This window comes from Eschrichtius robustus, chromosome 13 (genome assembly GCF_028021215.1).
Source record: "Eschrichtius robustus isolate mEscRob2 chromosome 13, mEscRob2.pri, whole genome shotgun sequence".
NCBI classification, from domain to species: Eukaryota; Metazoa; Chordata; class Mammalia; order Artiodactyla; family Eschrichtiidae; genus Eschrichtius; species Eschrichtius robustus.
In genome coordinates this window covers 66,933,169-66,955,397 of record NC_090836.1, presented here as the reverse complement: position 1 = coordinate 66,955,397, position 22,229 = coordinate 66,933,169, and the positions used below count along the sequence as shown (strand labels likewise).

The window sequence follows — 22,229 nt, the reverse complement described above, 5'->3', positions numbered from 1 at the left end:
AAGAACAAATTGACTTTAGGAGCAGTGAAGAAGGGATGCAGTCAAAGGCATGTTCATTATTTCCATGCCTCATGGACTCTGTATTGGGCTGAGGTTCTCTCTGTCCTGACAAAATGTTATCTTCTCTGAAAGGCTGCCCCAGAAACCCAGCATACATCTTGTTTTTAATGTGCTTCATTTTCAATATATTTGTATTTGCTGGAATTTATAGTTGAAAAGGGACATGTACTTTTTTTTTTTAAAGGTATAGAATTGTAGCTCACAGGAGAAGATTTACAATAGGATTTTTCATCTCAATGTCCTGCCTCATATTGTTTTGTGGAATTAAAACACAAAATGCCAGGAGGTTTTAGTTTCCATAGGAATAATGTCTCAGAACTCAAAAAAGAGTTCACTGAATAAATATTGCAAAATGAATTGTTGGAGAAATTGGATGTCTTAGGTTGCCAGTGGGTCCAAAGCAGTGAGCTCACTGGTTCAGGCTAGTAAACAAGTGACTGGGGACAGGGAATCAGTGTCTTCTGCAATGTCATTTACTTATATAACAGCTATTGAAAGTAAATAAGTATGTATAATCGGCTGCCATGTGAAAATGTATATAAGAAAGGTTATATAAAAACCATGAACTAATGTGAGGATGGTGGGATTACTGATGACTTAAAAAACTGCCTTATATTATACAGTAGCTACTAGCCACATGTAGCTGTTTAAATTTAAATAAATTAAAATTAAAGTTCCTTGATTACACTAGTGGCTGAGGTGCTCATGACCTACCTATGGCTGGTGACTACCCTATTGGACAATACCGATTACATTTCCATCCTTACAGAGTTCTGTTGGATTAGTGCTGATTTACATATTGTTTTAATCTTATTGTTAGATCCATTTTCTAATACATAAAATGTTAATTTGAATAAAAGACAACATTAGCATTGTGAGTAAGAATGAGGGGAACCATTTACCGAGCGTTTGTATGTGCTCAGCACCGTTCCAAATGCTTTTACATGCATAGTCTCACTTTGACATGGATTCTGTTATTATTCCTATTTTATATATGAGACAATTCTAAGCCTCAGTTTCCTTATATGTATATAAAATTGGGGTAATAATGGTACCTTGCTTATAAGGTTATTGTAAGGATTAAATGAGATTATGCAGGTAAAGTGCTTACCTTGGGCCTAGGTACAAAATATATATACAATAAATGTAGCTATTACATTAGCTTTCTTCATGGAATAGAGGTGTGATTCATTCCTAAAGTACTGTATTTTAAGACTAGGTTAAAAATAAAAATATGCAACCGAAGAATATTTGCTGCATTTTGTTATTCTGGACCATTAGAAGGTTCCATGCTGTAGTTTTGATGCCTACCCTTCATCTCTCCTTCAAGTCATGAGCAAACTTCTATAGGACTGAAAAGATAGACGCACGTCAATTTTTTTATAAAGTGTAAAAATAGTGTTGCTTTAAGAAATTTGACTCTCTGATACCCATTAAAGATTAGCAAGAATAGCCCATAATTAATGGATGCGAACTTTGGATCCAATAGCCTAACTATGAATATGAGGTAAAAAACCTAAAAATATTTAAGAATGACAAAATAATAAGATCATATGCTATCACTGTGTCTACATGTAACATCCTATTTTGAACATGTTAACCACAAGGTCTTTTAATAGGATACTTCCTATCATAACAAATATTATCTAGCAAATTAAGGTTCTGTCTTTACAAAAATAACCATCCATTCCAACTCAGAAACAGGAAGCTAAATTTAAACAATGAAAAATACAACTTAGCCTAATTTTTCTACTGTTAATTATTTTTTAATAGTGAAAGATTAAAGATGTTGCATATTTAGCATCAACCAAAATATTTCCTTTATCACTACTTTTTTTTTTTTTTTTTGCTACAAAGAGGTGATAATGAGAATTACATATTGTGGCCTGGGAGTCAAGAGTGAAAGCTTATTTTCTCTTGACCTTTTAACCTTTGTGGATGTACTTTTTGAATTAGTAGAGTGGTTCTGTCGATGTTCTTTTTCCTACTTTATTTCTGCTCAACAGAATGACAGCTGTTTTTGGCTGATGAATCAGCACATCCTGTGCTGTATATTTTATCATTTCCCTCTTGATGTAGTTTGAGCATTAAATGTGCATGGAATAAGAATAGCGGTTCTAATGGAGGCATATGCACTGATAATTCACAAGATCTGCGTGTTTAATTTATGTGATCTGAAGAAATGAAATTGAATGGGAAGAAAAAATATGTTTGACATTACCTGGATTTGCTCGAAGGGTACTTCAAAGCTGAATGACTCATTGTAGTAGGGGTTAAGTGTGTTCTTTTTAATTGTTGTCTTTTTCTTCTTCAGCCTCTTGCCATTCTGCATCAGATGAATCTTTACATAAGGATCTGAAAAACAGAAACAAAAACTTTAGGAAATCAGAGACACATATATATATATTTTAATTTATTTAATTTATTTCTTTATTTTTGGCTGTGTTGGGTCTTCGTTGTTGTGCTTGGGCCTTCTCTAGTTGCAGAGCAGGGGCTCTAGGTGTGCGGGTCTCAGTAGTTGTGGCCCACAGGCTCAGCTGCTCCGCAGCATGTGGGATCTTCCCGGACCAGGGATCAAACCCGTGTCCCCTGCATTGGCAGGCGGATTCTCAACCACTGCGCCACCAGGGAAGCCTTGAGACACATATTTTTATATTATAATTTAGCTTATAAAACGTCCAAGTATTCCTGACAGGAAAATAATTGTGTAGCATGTAGTTAGTATTGTTTTTTAAATTTCAAGCGTTTTTTTATTGAAAGATTTTAAGTAACCTATGGGCCATGTTTTTTTGCCATGATATCTCAATATTTATAGTTGGATTTAGGAGATGAGAGGATTGGTGTGCTGGTAAACCAGCTTTTTGCGAAAAAGAAATCTTGACATGTAGCATTTGCTAATGTCCATGGTATAAATACTCTCAGCATGGCTGATTTCAAGCTAACAGTTTAACAATTGGCTCACTAAATTCCTGAAAATTTAACAATTGGCTCTTGTGAGCTGGCAAAGAACTGGCTTCAGTATACCACTGCATGGGAATTAAAACTCTTGACAGAGAGAGGACAAAGGAGACATTTCATTCTTTCATTTATTCATTTGCTCAAACAATATTAGTTAAGCCCTAGGAGTATAGCTGTGAACAAATCAGACCATCCCTGTTTTCAGGATGGAACTTCAGACTTGTGGCGGAAATAGATAATAAGCTTGTAAAGAAAAGAAATATATATGAAATTATAAGTTGAGAAGAGTGCTCTGGAAGGAAAGAGCAGAGAGATGTATGGTAGAGACTCCCAGAGGTATGGTGAGTCTAAGGGAAGAATGGAATTCTTATACTTAGATCACTCAGGTAAGGCCTTTCTGCAGAGGTAACATTTAAAGTAAGATGTGAATATTGAAGGGTGACAAGAGGCCACATGTCTGAGTGTGTGTGTGTGAGTGTGTGTGTGTGTGTGTGTGTGTGTGTGTGTATGAGACAGAGAGAAAGAGAGATAACCAGGATCTGTGCCAGAACATTTCTAGGTAGAGAAGAGCTTCAAGGATTCAGGGAAAAGAGAACAAGCTGGTAGCACACACGGAGCTAATGAGAAAAGGAGCAGAAAGATTGCCTTAGCAGTTTCCCCAAAGCCTCATTAGGTAAAGGCAAAGAAATAAGTAAGTCCCTGGAGGGGTAAGACGATTCTCATTACTAACAGGTGAATGACCTCCCTTCAGGCTATTAAGAGCCAGTACCCAGGTTTGATAGTAAAATCTGTTTTCTTAAACATTTTTCCATCGGATGTGTAATACATGCTTATTATAGAAAAAATATGAGGAAGCAATGATAAACAAAAAGAGGAAGAAATTTTAAATCATCCATGATTTTACTCCCCTAAAATAACCACTGCCAAGCCTTCCAAAATTACTTTCCTTTCTTTCAGAATGTGTAGAGCTGGGAGAAACTTTACAGATAATCTAGTTTAATGCCCACATACTGTACTTTTAGAAGATAAAACTGCAGACCAGAAAAGGTGGTTTTTATCTCCCTCTTCCTATCCCCTAGTAGAACATAACTCCTGAAGGACAGAAACTTTGTCTGTCATATTCACTAACTGAATTTACTAAACAGTACCTGGCAGTATACAATTTTTGTTGAATGAATCAGAGGAACTAATTTAGGGCTGGCCTCATAATCTTGGTCTCCTTACTTTTAGTCCTGTCTTCTTCCCACTGCCCCAAAGCCCACATTACTTGAATATGTGTTGTTCGGGGTTTTTGTTTTTAATGTTACATCCAGTCAGGGGCTCGTAATGAAGATTTTCATCAAAATGAAGAATATCTTTAAAAGCCAGACAAAGCGATGAGAAACCAAGTCTACCAACTACATAGTTGATCAGTTAAAAAAAAGGCACTGTAAATAATTGCAAATGAAGGGGAAAAAAGGCCCTTTTTACTGATAATCCATCTTGCTGTTCACAGGCAACTCTGATTTTTGGTTCAGAGACCTTGTTTGCTTATGAAGTTCTCTGGGTCCTCCATCCCAGCCCCTTGCACTTTTACAAAGATGGTCAAGTCTCCAGTTGCTCCTTGGCACTGACAAAATACCCAAATACTAAATACTCACAAATCAATGTTTATGGCTCCTGTGTTCATGTGTTGAAACTTCATCAACTTAACTAAGGCACAGGGTTTTGCAAGAGAAGCACGGTGACTATCTGTTTATTCATTTAACGCAGTAAATGACAAGAAAATTCCTTGTGCGTCTGCCATTTGAGCAAGCAAATTAAAAACCCAACAAGATAATTTCAGATTTCAACATGAACTCTGATGCGATGTGATCAATGCCTGGGGGAGAACAAGGTAATTCAGAAAAACTGATCAACAAGGTTCTCACCGAGGAGGCCAGGTTTGAGCTAAAAACCGAATTACAAGAAGGAGTGAGTCATTGGAAGATGTGGTGGAAGCTTGAACCAGTCGGAAGGAGCAGCACATGCAAGGCCCTAAGGTGCTTGTCCTTCTGTGTGTCTGCGGAACTAGAAGGCAGACACAAGGCAGACAACAAGAAGGTGGGGAGAGGTAGGCAGTGAGGTCAGAGAGGTAACACTGCTGGTCTCCCACTTTCAAAAGCAGAATCTGCCACTTCTGACCATGATTCAGAGATATTCTATAATTTCATGATACTTACAAGAGGGGACAGGGGGCTGGAAGAGGAGCAGGTGTGGGGCTGCTACGAATGGGCAGAGTTAGTCTTTGCCTTTGCAGATCCATCCTGATACAGGTACCAAAGCAACTTACTTTACAGGCAAAATTCCCATCTTAATCATAACCAAGACTGACAGTAACTTAGAGCTTATTCTTTTTTTTTCCTCCCCATATTTATTGAGATATAATTGACATGTAACATTGTGTAAGTTTAGGATGTACAATGTGATGATTTGATATACATATGTATGTGAAGTGATGACCACCACAAGGTTAGTTAACACATTTATCACCTCACATAATTATAGTATTTTTTTGTGTGTGGTGAGAACATTTAAGCTCTACTCTCTTAGCAACTTTCAAGTATACAACACAGCATTGTCACCATGCTGTACATTAGATCCCCAGAACTTATTCATCTTATAACTAGAAGTTTGTATCCCTTGATCAATGTCTCCTCATTTCCCTCAATTCTCAGCTCCTGGCAACCACTATTCTACTCTCTTTTTCTATGAATTTGGCTTTTTAATAGATTCTACATCCACATATAAGAGAGATAATGCAGTATTTGTCTTTCTCTGTCTGACTTATTTCACTTAGTATAACACCCTCAAGGTCCATCCATGATGTCAAAAATGGCAGATTTCCTTCTTTTTTGGTGGCTGAATAATAATCTATTTTATATATACCACACTTTCATTATCCATTTATCTGTTGATGAACACTTAGGTTGTTTCCATGTCTTGGCAATTGTGAATAATGCTGCAACGGACACGTGGGAATGCAGATATCTTTCTGAGATAGTGATTTCATTTACTTCTGATGCATGCCCGGGAGTGGAACTGCTGGATTATATAGTATCTCTACTTTTAATTTTTCTGAGGAACCTCCATACTGTTTTCCATACTGGCTGCACCAATTTATGTTCCCACCAACAGTGCATGAGGGTTCCCTTTTCTCCACATCTTGCAAGCACTCGTTATCTCTTGTCTTGTTGATAATAGCCATTCTAGTAGGTTTGAGGTGATATCTCATTATGGCTTTGATTTGTCTTTCCCTGATTATTAGTGATATTGGAACATCTTTTCATGTACCTGTTGGCCATTTATGTATCTTCTCTGTAAAAATATCATTCATAACTTCTGCCCATTTTTAATGGATTTTTAAAATTTTATTTTTATTTTTTGCTATTAAGATGTATGAGTTTCTTATATATTTTGGATATTAACCCCTTATCCAATATATGGTTTGCAAATATTTTCTCCCACTCCACAGGTTGTCAGACGTCTTACTCTTTTTCAACTTTTGTGCCTGGATAAGTCTTGACTGTCTAAGCCTGATAGGTTATGTACCCAAGGTGGTCACATTTGAGCATCTTCTTAGTTCAGCCATCCAAAGTCTTACATTGTGTCTCCATTTTCTCCAGTCTTCTCCATTTTCATCCACTCTTTGATTGGCTTGATTTCCTAAGTGTCCTCTGGTTGAAGTCTTGCCCTGAATTCTGGTCCCTTTGGAGATGGCCCTAATCCCTTGATTAGTTCATTAGTAACTTCTTTGGGGATCTAGACCTGGCTCCTGTCTCCCTAACTATGGCTGAGTCTTCTAAATGGAAACATACCCACCTAACTATGAGACACCCATGCTTTAAGTACACACACGTTTTTTATAGTAAGGATCACCTCTCCTGCAGAGTAAAGACCCTGTATAATTAAATTTGTTCTGTTTTAGGGGCTGTTCCACAAAGGAAATCCTTGTCAATTCAGAGTTTCTTAGTGGCTTAGAAATCCTGATCATTGCGTAATAAGACATAATTTTATGGAAATGATAAATGGGCTGTAATGAGACTCCCTAATGTTGTTGCTTTTCCTGAGTACAACTGCTGGACACCATGCATGGCATTCAAACATCTGTTAGGTTTTTGTAAACATGTAAATAGCATGGGGAAATATGCAAGCTACAAAGTTGGGCTACTGTCCTCAGGGACTCCGTACCTCTATGGCTGCACTGCTTTATTCTGTGCCCAAAACAAGCACTCACGGAACCTTTCATCATCTAAATACTGACAACCCTTCTTCAACACCATTTAGATAATCCCTGTTGCCATTGAAGCAGGTGCAAGACTTGGGACGGTTTGCTTCTTTTATTTGTTTAATTTATCTTAAAAAAGGTTAGGGTCTTTTTTTCAAACTGTGGTAGAAAGGAAGGGCTCTTTTCTGATGTCTATCTAGTCTCTAATAGTATATGAGTGTAACTTTCCATTCTGGAAAATGATGGACTGGCATCAGAAAGAAGGTTCTTTATTCCCAATAATAAACTACAGGTACAAAGAGTGCAGATTCATTGCCTCATTTTGGATGATTTTCAGGTCTGTCATTTGGTTTTGTTGTCACTGTGGCACTGCTACCTTCACTCACCATTTGTCGGCTCTCTTTTTGTCTGAAGTCAGCCTAGCTGAACTTCATCTCCTTTCTGTCATAATAGCTGTTATGACTTGGTGGTATTTTAGGACACTGTAATGAAGTCACCCTCAAACTTTTATATGTTGACAAGCCTCTTTAACATACAACATTTCTTTTTTTGTCCCTAACGTTCACAATTATGGAAGGCAGAAAAACAGCTCTCTCAAAAGATGACCACATCTTAACCCTCGGAATTTGTGAATATGTTACCTTATATAGCAAAAGGGACTTCACAAATGTAATTAAGGTTAAGGATCTTGAGATGAGGGGATTACCTAAGGGGGCAAAATCTAATCACATGGGTCCTTAAAAACAGAGAAACTTTCCTGGCTGTGGTCAGAAAGAGATGTGACAATAGAAGAAGGGTAAGAGACAAGCTACACTGCTGGCTTTTAAGACGGCTACACTGCCACAGAATGCAGTTGGCCTCTAAAAGTTGGAAAAGGCAATGTATTCTCGCCTGGATCCTCCAGGAAGGAACGCGACCCTTCCGACACCTTGATTTTAGCCCAGTGACACCTGTGTAAGACTTCTATAGAATTATAAGATAATAAATACGTATTGTTTTAAAAATTAAGTTTTTGATTGTTTATCATGGCAGCAGCAAAAAACTAATACAACAACCAAAGCTGAAGAGATAATTCTATTGTTTATCTAGCAAGGTTTGATGATGAAAGTCAAGTTTAAATAGGTCTAGAAAACAATCTTTTGGAAAAAAACTGATATTTTTTCCAATCTTCTAAAAATTATTACATTGTTCCTCAAAACAAAATCCTTCAAAAAAGTATTTTTTAATTAAAAAAAGTTAACACAGAGCGTGCAATGAGAAGATAACAGTTACGTACAGATGTTTCAGGATCCATGGTAAAATTAATAAAAATGGATGAAATCTTAGCTGAGAATAATTTTTACAGTAAGATCCATTACAAGGTTTAATATAATAATGTTCCTTTATGTTTGTAGAGTACTTTAAGATCATATACATATATGTTAGGTACATATATATAAATTATATCATCTCCTTTAATCCTTACAACAATCCCAGTGAGGGAACTGGGGTTTGGAAAGGCTAATTTTTTTTTCCCAAGAACTCAAACCAAGGTCCTATGACTCTGAACCTACTGCTCTTTGTGATACGTTGAAGAAATAATTTAGTATAGTGTTTATAAGTATAGACTCTGGAGCCAGATTAACTTGAATCTTGGCTGTACTGCTAGCTGTGTGGTTTGGGCAAGTTATTTAAGCTCTCTGTGCCATAGTTCCTTCACCTTAAAGTGGTGAGAATGATAATACCTTGCTCAGAGAGTTGTGAAGATTAAATTGAGTTTCTACAGGAAAGGTGCTTCAAAATGTGCCTGGAACATATTGTTATTAATGATCAGTGTTTATTATTGTGTCATGAAAGGGCTAAGATCTAAGTCAGCATCTGTGTGTCAGACTCTCCCCCAACTCACGTTGCAGAACTGGCGCCCACCATTAGCAAATGGGAAGAAGTCATTCCATTGGCTGCAGGAATAAGCCAAGCTGCCCCAAGTGTCAGATTTACTTCTGGAAAGAAGCAAACCCATGCTAAGCAACTGGTTCATTAATGAAGAATTTAATCATGTATGGTATGAAAGAGAAAGGAAGGGTTTCTTTCATTTCTACCTGTATAAGTGGTCTTAAGGTGTGAGGTGGGAAACTAACTCAGCATCCTGTATAGTTTCCTCTTGTTCCTGAAGTCAAGACATCAGATTACACAGAGCTGAAAAGTTAATCTGGAGAGTTCTAAGTGGAATCTTATTACTGAGGCTCTAGGATAGTGTGAGTCAAAACTATGATTTATGGAGATTTCTTTCCAGGTATTGAGGCCAGCTAACGTGGATATACTTGGGCATGTTATGTATGCAGTATCTACTTTCCTGATGCTGCTCAAAGTGAGGAAACAGAAAAGGAGGCCCTCAGCTCTGAGATTTACTGTTGTTGTTGGGAATATAGTAATGCCTACTGGTTGCTGGAGAGAGGTAGTATCTATACCTCCTCCCTTTTTCTGTTAATTCCTTTCTATCATGAAAAAAATTTATAGTCTGGTTTCTTCCTTCTGCTTCCATCTAGCCTTAGAACTCCTCCTTTCTTTTTTCCCACTCTTTCCAATCCAGAGCGAGGGGTAGGAAATCATTGTGTTAAAGCTACAGTGAGATGATTTGCTAAGTCACTTACTACACCTCACCTCCTAGGCAGTGGAGGTTAGGGAGCACTGACTTTGCCATGTGAAAGGAGTGCAGAGGATCTAGGTTGGTGGCCAAATGAATACTTTGGTCTCAGTGGCCATATTCAGGGATGAGGATGTAGACTACCTTTGACTGGTTAGGTGATTACTTGGTCAGCTCCAGCTTGTGAGCAATTCTGAAGGTGAAAGGGCCATTTTCTGCCAGTTGGGCAGCCTCTTCTGAATATAATTCGTGGGGTGGACAGACTATGGTCTGGTGCCAATCTTTTTCTTTCATTTGGTCCCTATTCAGGCATTAATTTTGAGTGGAAGACCTCTCACATACATTTTTCACATTAAGTGGTAGGAGTTTCCTTTCTGAAGGATTTCTTCCCACAGCCAATCCCTAGTAGTCTGATCTGGCCCTGATGCTATTTAGCTCTAGCTACCACCTACACATAGCCCTTTAGGCATTGCATCCCATCCCACTCATCTCCATCTGATCTACCCTGGATGCACTGAATCCGCCATCCTCTTTTGGTCAGGGAGTAAGAAGAGTGATGACACATATATGCCCCTATTTTCTTGCTTTTCCAGATTTCTCTACCATCCACCTTGCTGTACAAAGGCTTGGTTGATTTGATGGCTTTGTCTATGGAAGGGATGGAAATGGGGAGGTTGGGTATGGCAATCAAAAGAGGGTGGAGTCTTATAAGAAGAGACATAAGAGAGATGATATTTCTCTCTGCCATGTGAAGATACAATGAGGAGACAGTTGTAAACGAGGAAGAGAGCCTGCCCTAAGAACCCAACCTTGCTGTTACCCTGATCTCTGACTTTCAGCCTCCAGAACTGTGAGAAATAAGTGTTTATTATTTACGCCACCCAGTCTGTGGTATTCTGTTATAGCAGAGCCCTACCTGTCTGTCTATCTATCTGTCTCCAGACTAAGATAGCACTCTTCCCACTAAACTCTCCCTTGGTCCCCTCTTTTTCTCTCTGACCATTACTGATCCTTCTTTATTTTCTCCTCTCCCTTCATCTGCCCCAAGACTCTCAAGTTTAATCACATTTGATATTATTTTAGCACACATTTAATAGGATTTTTCTCCACACTACTTTTCTCAGACACCTTGCAGTACAACCTTATGATTTCAGTATTACTGCCACCTCAGCTAAACAGCTTCTGGCCACAGAGTCTGGCACTGGAATGCAATGTTTTCACCAACACCGGTGTCCCTGGCACAGTTTCAACATGTAGAGATACATTCCCAAAAAAGGATATAGAGTAACCTTGGAGGAAGACTTTGGAACTAAGTATGAAATTCAGTAAGTTGTTTTCCTTCAATTATAGGGACACCATGTTGGGTGAGCTTTGCAGAAACATAAGTGCAGCCCACACGCTGTACTATAAGGCCATAACTATAACTCCCCCGGCTCTTTTATCCTTGGGACAGAAACCTACTGAGCTCATTACCTCCCCTGTTGACCTGTTCTCGTGTCATGAGTCCAGCTTGATTTGGGGCCGTCTTTGATTCCTCCTTTTCCACCTCCCATGAAGAGTGAGCCACCACATCCTGCCAACTTCCCTTCACCTTGTCACTCTTGTTGGTTCTCTCTAACTTGTTGCCACATCTCAAGATCAGAAATGCAATCTCTCTTGCTACCATGCCATCAACGTCAAACTAGTCTTCCTATAATTGCTAACGTGACATTTGATCACACTAGCTCCCTCATTAAAAGCCTTTAATGACTTGCCAACGTAAAAGAATTCCAAACTCTGCCATAGCATTCACAGCCCATCCTAACTTCTCATCTCATTTCCACAAACCCTGTGCTCCACTCCTGGTCAATACTCACTCGTCCTCACGGAGAACTGAATGTCCCGTCTTTGAACTGCCTGTCCTTTAGCCTGAGATGCTTTCTTTTCCCAATGGTAAATGTGGTTTAAAAGTCACCTCTTCCCTGAAGATTTTACTGATGATTTTCTCAGTCAGAACCCTCAGACAAACCTTTCTCTGCCCTGCAGCATTTTCTTTTGTACTATTGCAAAGCATACATCTCTTTCTTTTCTGGTATTGGAGGACTTCTGTGGTTATCTAATAACATAAAAACAATATTCTTGTGGGAAAATGTGTTTTGAATTCAGAACTATTGGCTTCAGGATGAACTCTGGGAAGACTATCTCCTTGTAACAAGGGGGATCCTTCCATGACTGTTCCATACTCTACTTTAATACCCAAGAACACTGTCACCCCCTTCTTCCCTTCGACAGTTCTAATGTCCAATTATGCTAACTTCATAGAAATATAATTGCAAAACAGCTGGCTGTAAGCAATGATCCTTTTGTGTGAGATATAAAGGGGCCACTAAAGGCTTTTTGTATTTACAATGAGAACTAGAAAGCAGCAGTTCAAAGCCGAATAATGCAAGATGCCTGCAGTTTTCATCTTGACAATTTTGCATAATTATACTGTCTTCTTTCTTAACTACCACAGTGACCGTGGGCCCTTGTAACCATAGCCTTTCCATTTCAACCAAAGACTTGTTAAGAAACAGCCTCATTTCAGCTGTTTTGTTCAATCCCTTCTGAGCCAGTACCCAGCTTCTGAGTAACTTTAGGTATCATTCCTTTCACCTTCCCGCCCCCCCGCCCCCCCTATGGATAATGTTCAGTAAATTTCAACTTATCATGTTGGAAGAGGAAGGTAGCACTTTTATCAAGTAAGGTCCCAAATTTCAAGTGACTGAAAACTCATTTCAGTCCACCATATATGGTGGAAAAGTCCAGAAGTAGGGCTGTGTGGCAAAGATTAATTGTCCCCTAAAATCCTTTTCTCCCTTCCTTTTATTTTTAAAAGATGTGTAAAATGTACTTATTGTTTTTGGCTGGGCGGTGCAGCTTGAGGGATGTTAGTTCCCCCACCAGGGATTGAACCCAGGCCCTCGGCAGTGAGAGCGTGGAGTCCTAACCGCTGGACTGCCAGGGAATTCCCTCCCCCCCCCCCCTTTTTTTTTTAGCAATGAAACTCCTAAGTTTTACCTGGGCACCATTTCATCCAGCTAGAAATATTTCTCCCAGACTCTCTTACAACTCAGTATGGCCAAATAAGTAACTTTGGCTATTGGAAGTGAATGGAAGTGTTGTGTGTGAACTCCATAGCATATCTTTAAAACAGTGGCTCTCAGTGGAGGGGCTATTTCATCCCCCAGACATTTTGCAATGTCTGGGGAGATTTTTGATTGTCATAACTTGGGGGGTGATATGGGCCTTAAGTGGGTAGAGGCCAGGGATTCTGCTAAACATCCTACAATGTATAGGACAGCTCTTAACAGTAAAGAATCATCACCTCCAAAGTATCAATAGAGCTAAAATTGGTAAATCCTACCTTAAAATAAGCTTCACGCCCTCCACTTTTCATTTCTTTTTTCTTGCAACTGAAACATGGATGATGTGGGAGGGCAGTGAACCAGCTTTTACCTTGCCACATGAAGTCAGTACTCCAGGGGAACAGGACAGCAAGGTAGGAAGATCTTGGGTTCCTAAATGACCTCACAGCCCCAAACTGCCTACCGACCTTGCCCACCCACCCACCTATGGACAGGAGGGAGATAAAGAATTTCAAACAGCAATTCTATCTTTTGGAGCCTCTTTGTTACAGCAGTTCAATCTGCTCCCTATTTAATACAGAGTCAACAATATCAAGGTCCCAGGTTTACCTGTGTCTCTACTGTTTTCTACAGAGTCCTCTGCAAATTCCACATGGTGGCCTCCCCAAGATATCCTAGGCTTTTCTCTTAAGGATGTAGATGACTGTACCAGCTTCAAGTCTCATATCGTCACACTATACCATCCAAAGGAAAGAGAATCTACATCAGAATTCCCAGGAAAAGTCCCAAGTTCACTCTGATTGGACAAATATAGATGAAATGTCAACCCTATATTAATCCCTGTGGTGAAGATGATGTGATGAGCTAAGTAAGGCTGGCTTAGTCCTGGGTCATGTGCCCATCCCCAAACCAATCAGGAGCACCAGGAATCCTACCTTTGGAGTTGGGGGTCGGTGCAACTCTAGCCTAAGTACAAGGCTAAGAATACAAGAATATGGTAGTTCCTCAAACAGGAATTAGAAGGCCCTTACCAAGAATGCTGGGAATAGAAGTTGGGAGGCAACCAACCAATGTTTACAGTTTCTCAACCTAGGGTCTTGAGGATTCCATCTCTGTCTAAACTTGAAAGTGTGTATACACTTATTTTCAGAGAGACATTCCTTTCCACTTGAGATCAAATTCCTAGGAATGAGCCATTAAGCGCTTGTAAAAAGTGGTCCATGACATGAAACTTATTTTTTTTCCTAGAGGAATGCAGAAAAGTATATGTTTGTATATTTTACAGTAGACAGATAAATCTAATTATCATTGAATTAAACTACCATATCAGTATTACAAAAAAAAAGTGGTCTAGCAGTAGCAGAGACAGCAGAGTTAAAACATGGCAGATTTAGGATTTAGAGTTTCCTTGCCAACTGCAGCTTTTTCTTGTACACTGACGGAGTATTTCATCAGTAAGCCAATCATTAAACAGTATACAAATAAATAGTAATAGGGTTCACAGAGCAGACAGTTTCCATTTCCATCACTGGCAGTTACAACACATTTACTTGACGGGGGTCTTTATAAATAATTTACAAGTACTTAGAGAAGACTACATTGAAGAACTTATGTGTCTTTATAGTTTAAAATGCTCCCTGTAATGTTATAGTAAGGATGCAGCATTAAAAATATATTCTGGGAAAATTTTCCTCTGAGCCCACAATTTAAAAATGAATTTACATTAGTTAAGTTCAGTGTTTGCTAGAAGAAAACAACATGACATAAGTGACTGCCACAGAGAAAAGCAACCTCATTGTAGTGAGACACTGTAAAATAGCGAAGGCTGATTTAGCTCATTAATGGCGGCAGAGTGCTTTGATGAGACAAATACATAAGCACAAAATGCTATTGTTATGAATTAAGTGGAAAGCATTTTTGGTCGTGGTAGAGGAAGCCACTGAATTCCAACGGTCATTTTTGTTGTTGCCAAAGTGGACTGTACGTGACCGCCAGCCTCTTGACTAAAAGTGTGGGAATGCATGAACAAAACCTATGGAGTAGAACTACAGCCAAAAAAGATTTTCCAGATGTGGTGCGTTTATGGGCAAGTAAAAGAACAGCGTGAGGGTTTGAGCTCCACCCTTGGTAGAGGAAGGGGTTCACTGTGTTTGCAAAACCCAGATCTTTCCTTTTCAGTATTGAAGGTGAAATTCTTCATCTGTAATTCAACCCTGTTCTTCCTGAACTTTGGAAAATCTTTTGGGAAGGGCAAACACATGAGACAAGGAACGGTAGTAATTACGTTTGATTCTTTCTGGATGACTACAAAGAGTTTCATGGAATGACCATGTATAAACTCTTTGTATGAGCTGATTGGAAAAACAAAAACAGTCAAAGGATTCAGCAAAGCAAACAAAATTGCAAACAGCAAATTTGACTTTTTTCTTTTTTTTTTTTTTTTGGACATTTGGGCTTAGACTCTTATTTATGCCAGATGAAAGATCACTAGTAAGATCCTTTCTTCCTTTCTTTCTTTCCCTTTCTTTCTTCTTTCCTCCTTTTTTTTTTTTTTTTTTAACAATTATTAGGCATTTCTACTTGGTGAGATAACATTGGTAACTGGAAAACATTGCTGGGATTTTTAAGCACATGTAATATGGCAATAAATGGATGCTACCCCTTATCCATATAGAGAAGGTTTCCAGGCAATTCAGCCTGAGTTCAAAACAAAAACAATGTGAGAATAGAGGTGCTCTTACACTTAATATGACTGAACAGGGTTAGTGCTCTGTGGTGGGGTTACTTCAGCTTCACCCAGTTCTCAGATTGGTTCAGCCAGAATGGATTTCGCTCTCATTAACTCCCTATTCCTTGCATGTACTTGCTTTAAAATATCTATGTGTCTTCTAGACATTTTGCAGTCCAAATATTAGAAAGTTTATGGACTGAGCCTGTCTTAGGATAATGGAGGGAGAGATTTGGAAATGTTTCCATAGAGAGTGGAGGAATCTCCCTCCATGTCCTCACTTTGAATTGCTTCTAGAACTTGTCAAGTGCCTGGGTCTGTCTCCTAGGGAGTGGGGGAATGGCCCCTACATTTTCTTCGCTGGAAATGTCTCACTGCTTCTTTCTCTGCTTGAAAAAGGAGATGAATTCATGATCTCAGGAAGGTTTCTTTTTCCTCGCTGTTCCCCCTCCTGCCTTTAAGTGACATTGTTAAGCATGCCGACCTGGAATAGGATGAACAAAGTGGCTTTCATTTTCTTCTAAAAAGGAGATAATAGTTTTTAAGGCTCATGATATTGCTGATAACTCATACTTTCCACCTTTGGTTTGAGATTTTACAGTATGAATAATGCATGCCCTATTTTAAAAAGACACAAAACTTTGAACACCATGGTTGGCTTGTTATTAAGTTTCTTTATGTAAATGTTGATTTCCTTTATCCTTCTAGAGAGGTATTTTATTTTGGTTCATTGATGGCCAAATATGGTGCTATTTTATAAAGCTGTGAAACTCTGTTCGAAATCAGCTGGTGCTCTGCATGTCAAGAAGATAAGTGGCTTTGCAAGAGAGATCAACTTCTACCTTGGTAACCTGGTTTTCTTACAATATCGTAAGGAGAACATAAAAATAAACTATGACTTCAATATTATACTGCATATAAGAAAATGACACGGAGTAATATAATTCTGTGGTGATTTTACTGCTTTTTATGAAGCAAATTTGTGATTAAAGTCAATCACAGCATATCAGTATTTCAGATCTCAGTAAAAACTCACAATAATGTTATTGTGCATACTGATTTCTACGGAATTGACATCACCTAAGATTCTTCATCCCTAAATCTGGGAGAAGTGAGAGTTGGGGTGTTAGAGTTAGTCAAATTCTTTATATAGAATATTTGGTTTCTATGGATCAGTTTAATTCTTTGCAAGATTCCAGAGCCACACACGATGGCCCAGAGGTATAAATGTTAGGGCTGCTCTTATTTTCCCCACAGTTTCCATTTTCTTGAATCATGGATATTCTACAGGCTGATGTCTTTCACTTTGATGACTTTTGGTTTAATATAACTTAAGTGGTTATTCCATTTTTCTTGATATTATTCCTTAGTTCTGTGGTACAGAATCCACTCATTGATTCATCCATTCATTTATTCATTCACCTGCTCAGTCTCTCATTTACTGAGTGCCTATTATGTGCCAGGCATTTATCTTTTAGCCAGTGTCCCGTTCAATCCTGTACCCTCATGCTTGACACAGAGTCTGGCACATGGTAGAATCCAGTAAATATTTGCTAAATGATCGCATCAGTCAGTGAGGTATAAATATCTGCTGAGCAAACTCTTAGGGAAGAGAGTGAGGGGTTACAGAAAACTATAGAACCCAGCTTGTTCTTCAAAGAGCTCACATTTGGTTGGGAGGAGAAGACAGAAATTCCTGAGAAGTTAAGTTTAAATCAACTCACACCTTTTGTAGTAGGAAAGATAGCGTAAGACAGTGTGTGTTTCCTTGCTAAGTGATTTGTACGGCAATGACCGTGAGAGGAATTTGGAGCAGATGACACCCTTCACTCGGTTGGAAATGCTTAGTTTGAATTCGAGGCTCTACACTTAGGGAGTCCAAATGAATGTCACAAAGAGAGAAGTAACCTTTTGTTAGGTCTAAACATCACCAGCTCTTATGTCCTCTTTTCATTCCGCCTCCACATATAGATGTACAATTTCACAAAACACCATACAGTGATATTTGGATGGTGTTTTTGCTTGTGTAGAGAAGGAAAGAGGTCACTAGATGGATTGCCTTTCTCTGAACTTGTTTTTTTCCCTTGGCCTTTTCCAGCCTTCCTGAGCATAATGGAATTTCATGGTTACCCTAAAGTGATTTTCATAAATAGGCAACCCATACATCTTAAGACGGTTTAAATGAAATGGAATTTTGTGTGATATGCAGGATTTTATAAATAATGGGATACATATATACCTGCCTGTAACATTTGCAGGGCCCAGGTTATAACTGCAAATGCAAGTCCATATACCATATGTCTAAATTGTTAAACGTTATAAACTAAAACACAAACTGTTAAAATATGTAGTTTCTATTCTCATAGCTTAACAAATAAGCATTCATAATAACCAGGAAATCCAGCTTTAAATCAAGAGTTCTCAGACTCCTTGGGGTTCAGCAATGGAAACGGCCCCCTTTTTCTCCTCGCTAAACTCCCACGCACACCGTAAGAAGTTTCACATACACCTATGGGGACGCCCCAGCCTGCATGTCCCCCAAAACTGCTCTTTAGCCATCCCTCAGCCATGGGGCATGCACTTGCCTTCAGGTGGTCATAATTGGGGGAAAAAAATCTTCAAAGACCTCGTGAATAAACTTGAGCTCATTTTGGCAGGGAACATTGGATCTCAGGTACCCAGAGCCCGGTCTAGAATGGAGAGTTGGGTGCAGCCCCTAGATGAACATTCTCTGTTCTGTTGGTCTTGAGGATGCTTCATCCCCTGGAAGTGCAGATAGAGGAGGACCACAGCAGGCTCTCTAAACTCTGGGTTCCGGGGCACGGTCCCTTCTTGCCCACATCTAAGGCCTGTACTGAATATTCTTTCCGATTAAAAAAAAATTCTTAGCAGGCACTTTATTCTTCACTCTTTGTATTTTATCTCACTTATTCTTCGTGGCCACCCCGAGAGAGAGGTTTCATTACCTCCATTTTAAAGCTGAGGGACCTGAGACTAAGTGATGGGTCCGTGGTCAGACAGTTAATTATCAGTGATCATAGAAACCCTGCGACTTTGAACATTCATCCTAATCTAACATTCAGAAACTTGATCAGTTTTAGACTCCATACATTGTGCAAGGAAGGATGATTAAAACGTGATATAACTCCTTACATGGTTTTCAATCCAGTAATTACACTGTAAGTTTAATGTTCACATTTCTTAACTAGACTAACAGACCCTGAATGATCTGGCTCATAGCTACCTCTTCAGTTTCATCTCTCAGGATACTCCCCCTGCTGCTCTGGCCCTTTCAGCAACCTTAAATACACTGTGTTTCATCCCTCTTTGGGGCCACATGCCTGAAATGCCTCCTCTTCATGCCCCTACCCTATACCTCTGTAATTAAGCGCAGCTCTATATCATTTCTTCATAGCAACTTTTTGACTCTCCATTTTAAAGCAGCTTCTCTTTTTATAATCTTCATCAAGGATGACTATCAATCACTAAAAGGATGGCAAATGGGACTTGGTGAAAACAGCCCATTTACCCAACAACCCTTTCCCCAAGTTTCTCATCAGAAACACTCCAACAGGTGCTGCGCCAGATTGAATAGAACTTGACAGAAATGACCAGCTGGAATAATGGTAGGGAGTTAATCTCATGATTTGCGTCAGATCACTAGCAACGTAGGACATGAGTTTTCTTAGAGCAGAGGGAATAAAGTCATGAACTCTTTTTGGAGAAAAGCTATTCCATATCATCCTTCAGAAGATTTTGCCTTGTTTGTAAAGCAAGTTTATCTAGCAAAAGGCCATGAAATATGTTTTTTCCCTTGAATAACCACCTGTGGTATGGATGAGGTTAGAACATTCTGTTCTCATTCTTCCCAGTTTAGCATCAGGGTGGGAAGGACGGCGAGTGTTAAACGTTAAGAACCGTCATCTCTAGGAGTGAAGATTAGACACAAAGCAAATATTCGAATGCAAGTTCATGATTTGCCTTGAAAGGCCATCCCAGAGAACGCAGAGTGAATTAATTTAGTGGCATTGTTGGGCAGAGTCAGAGGTCTGATTCTCAATCTTTTTGGAAATATTCTGGATGATTTGGATGCAAGCCTAGGTTCAAAAGGGTTAATTCTTACCAAGGAGTGCTGGACGTGCAGATACTTCAAACAACTCACAACTTGTTACTTCATCTGAAAGCCATTTTTAAAGGGACAGTTAAATATCTTTATTGAATAAATGAATAAGAGGGCAGACATTATGTTCTAAGACCATTTACGGTCTCTGAATTAAATAGAAAATCTCTCTGTGTTTTTAATGCTTCTTTTAGGACATGGCATAAATGAGTCAAAGGCCATATACCAATAAGCAATGTTAATGCTTTTTCGGTAAAACCGTTCCTAACAACTCTGTTAGATGGAGAGAAGTCAACATTTTACAGGATCAATTTGAATAATATAGTGCTAGATTTTAGGAGTTAAAATTCAGCTAAGGAATTATTAATTAAACTATCAGTGTATTTCCCTCTCAAAAATATTGAATGAGAAAGAGTTATATTTAGTCAAATGGAAGAAAATTTTCTTACACCGGCATTTTCAACATGGCAGTCAGAACAGCCCAAAGAATTTAATTAGGTAACTAATATGAATTTGATATTTGCCCTCAGTTCAGAGTGATGCGATTTCAGGCATAAGGACAGGTCTACAGTACAAAAATTGAAAATAGGGCCTGAATGAGTTAACTGACCTTGACTCAAGATCCTCTCTGAAAACAGACTTACTGCATATTGCTTAAAACAAGGAGATTCCTACATAATCTTGCTGAACATGAGCAGATGAAAACTGAGTGGGAATGTAAAAAGGTTTTGGAAGTTCTTGGAGGGCAAATTATACGATGAGTCAGGTTTATTGAACATTTATTATGTGTCCAGTGCTTTGCAAGATGATCTGAGAAGATGGTGGGAAATATGGACACATTGTTATTACCTTGGAGGAAGCTACAATGAGTGAGTTTTCACCTGAAAACCTAAGAACAAAAATTAAATTTGGAAATTTAGGTCTATTGGTCCTACTTTGGGTAATGCTTGGTTTATGTTGTTTTTTCCTGTGTCTTTGATCGTAATAAAGGTTTAATATTTATCACTGGAATTTTTTTTTTTTTAATGTGGACCATTTTTAAAGTCTTTATTGAATTTGTTACAATATTGCTTCTGTTTTACATTTTGCTTTTTTGGCCTTGAGGCACGTGGGATCTTAGCTCCCTGACCAGGGATTGAACCCACAACCCCTGCATTGGAAGGCGAAGTCTTAACCACTGGACCGCCAGGGAAGTCCCAATCACTGGAATTTTTTAAGGTCCACCTTAAAGTAGTACCAAAAATTTCTCCAAAAAAAAAAAAAAAAAGGCAGGTGAAGCATTAATGGATAGTACAATGATAATGATTAATGAAAAGCATTTAAACTTAAAAACTTAAAAAGTCCAATCTGCCTATAATCACAAACACTAGTTTCACAGAAAAATGGGAGACCAAATAGAGTTAGAATGTAGACTTTGTGGCATAATTCTGAGGAAATCAAAATAGCAGCTATAAGTTTATTTGGGAACTATTAACAGTCAATCAATTGGTTTGTAAAAATCAATCCTCACCAATCACCTGTCAACCACACTCCAGCACCCCTAGAAAATCCTCAAAAAACAGAGCCTGAGCAAGAAAAAGAAACTGGGCAAATGGAAACTATGTTAACACTGATGAGAAATCAATACAACCATGGCCATGCATTTCAAATTGTAGGAAGAGAGAAGACGTCTATATGCTTATTCCTGCTGCTGTTTTTGCCGCCTTCTTTGCTCTTAAAGTACTTAAGGACAACTGCCATTCCACAAAAATGTAAATCCTAATTATGGACAAATCTACACCAAACACACACACACACACGCGCGCACACACACACATAATACATCACATCTACGGCATTCATTTGTAAAGGCACTTCCAGGGAACGAGCATCATTCCTTTGTAAGGCTCTCTCTGTGGTTATTTGTTTTCTGGCAATGCAGAAATTCCTCTAAATAGGTCATCGTAATACTGATAATCATCTCCAAGGTAACCAGCTTTCAAGGCAACTGGCTGAGAATTACATTTCTGGGTGGGGGAAATTACATCAGAGACACGGTAGTGACACAAGAAGATGCAATCTAGTGCCGTTCAAATTCCCTTTATCAAATATTCTCAAAGCATTTATCAAATATTCTCTTCATAATCTGAATTAAGTATGATTTATTTGGGAGACATTTGTAGGTAATGCTCAGTCTCTTACTGTACACAATAAAAGGCACAAGTGTTTGGTTATTTCTTTGACTGTGTAGGTTCAGCAAATAGGTCTAGGTACTTGGGGTTTCTCATGCTAACCCAGAGCCCATATCTTAGAGATATGAGCCCAGAAGTCTAGAGATAGGTATTTATTCTCACTTCCTGTCTCTGCCTGCTACTAACTGTGTAGGCGTTTGACATACTCAGAAGAGA

At 38.8% G+C, this 22,229-nt stretch overlaps 1 protein-coding gene across 2 annotated transcripts in view; it reads right to left on the bottom strand.

Moving 5' to 3' along the window:
• Positions 1-22,229, bottom strand: part of SYT1 (synaptotagmin 1) — a 192,943-nt gene that overhangs the window by 2,280 nt on the left and 168,434 nt on the right. For both annotated transcript variants that reach the window (XM_068560579.1, XM_068560580.1), the window contains exon 7: positions 2,282-2,415. In XM_068560579.1, coding sequence (XP_068416680.1) covers positions 2,282-2,415 — 134 coding nt within the window. The remainder of the gene's footprint in view (positions 1-2,281; positions 2,416-22,229) is intronic.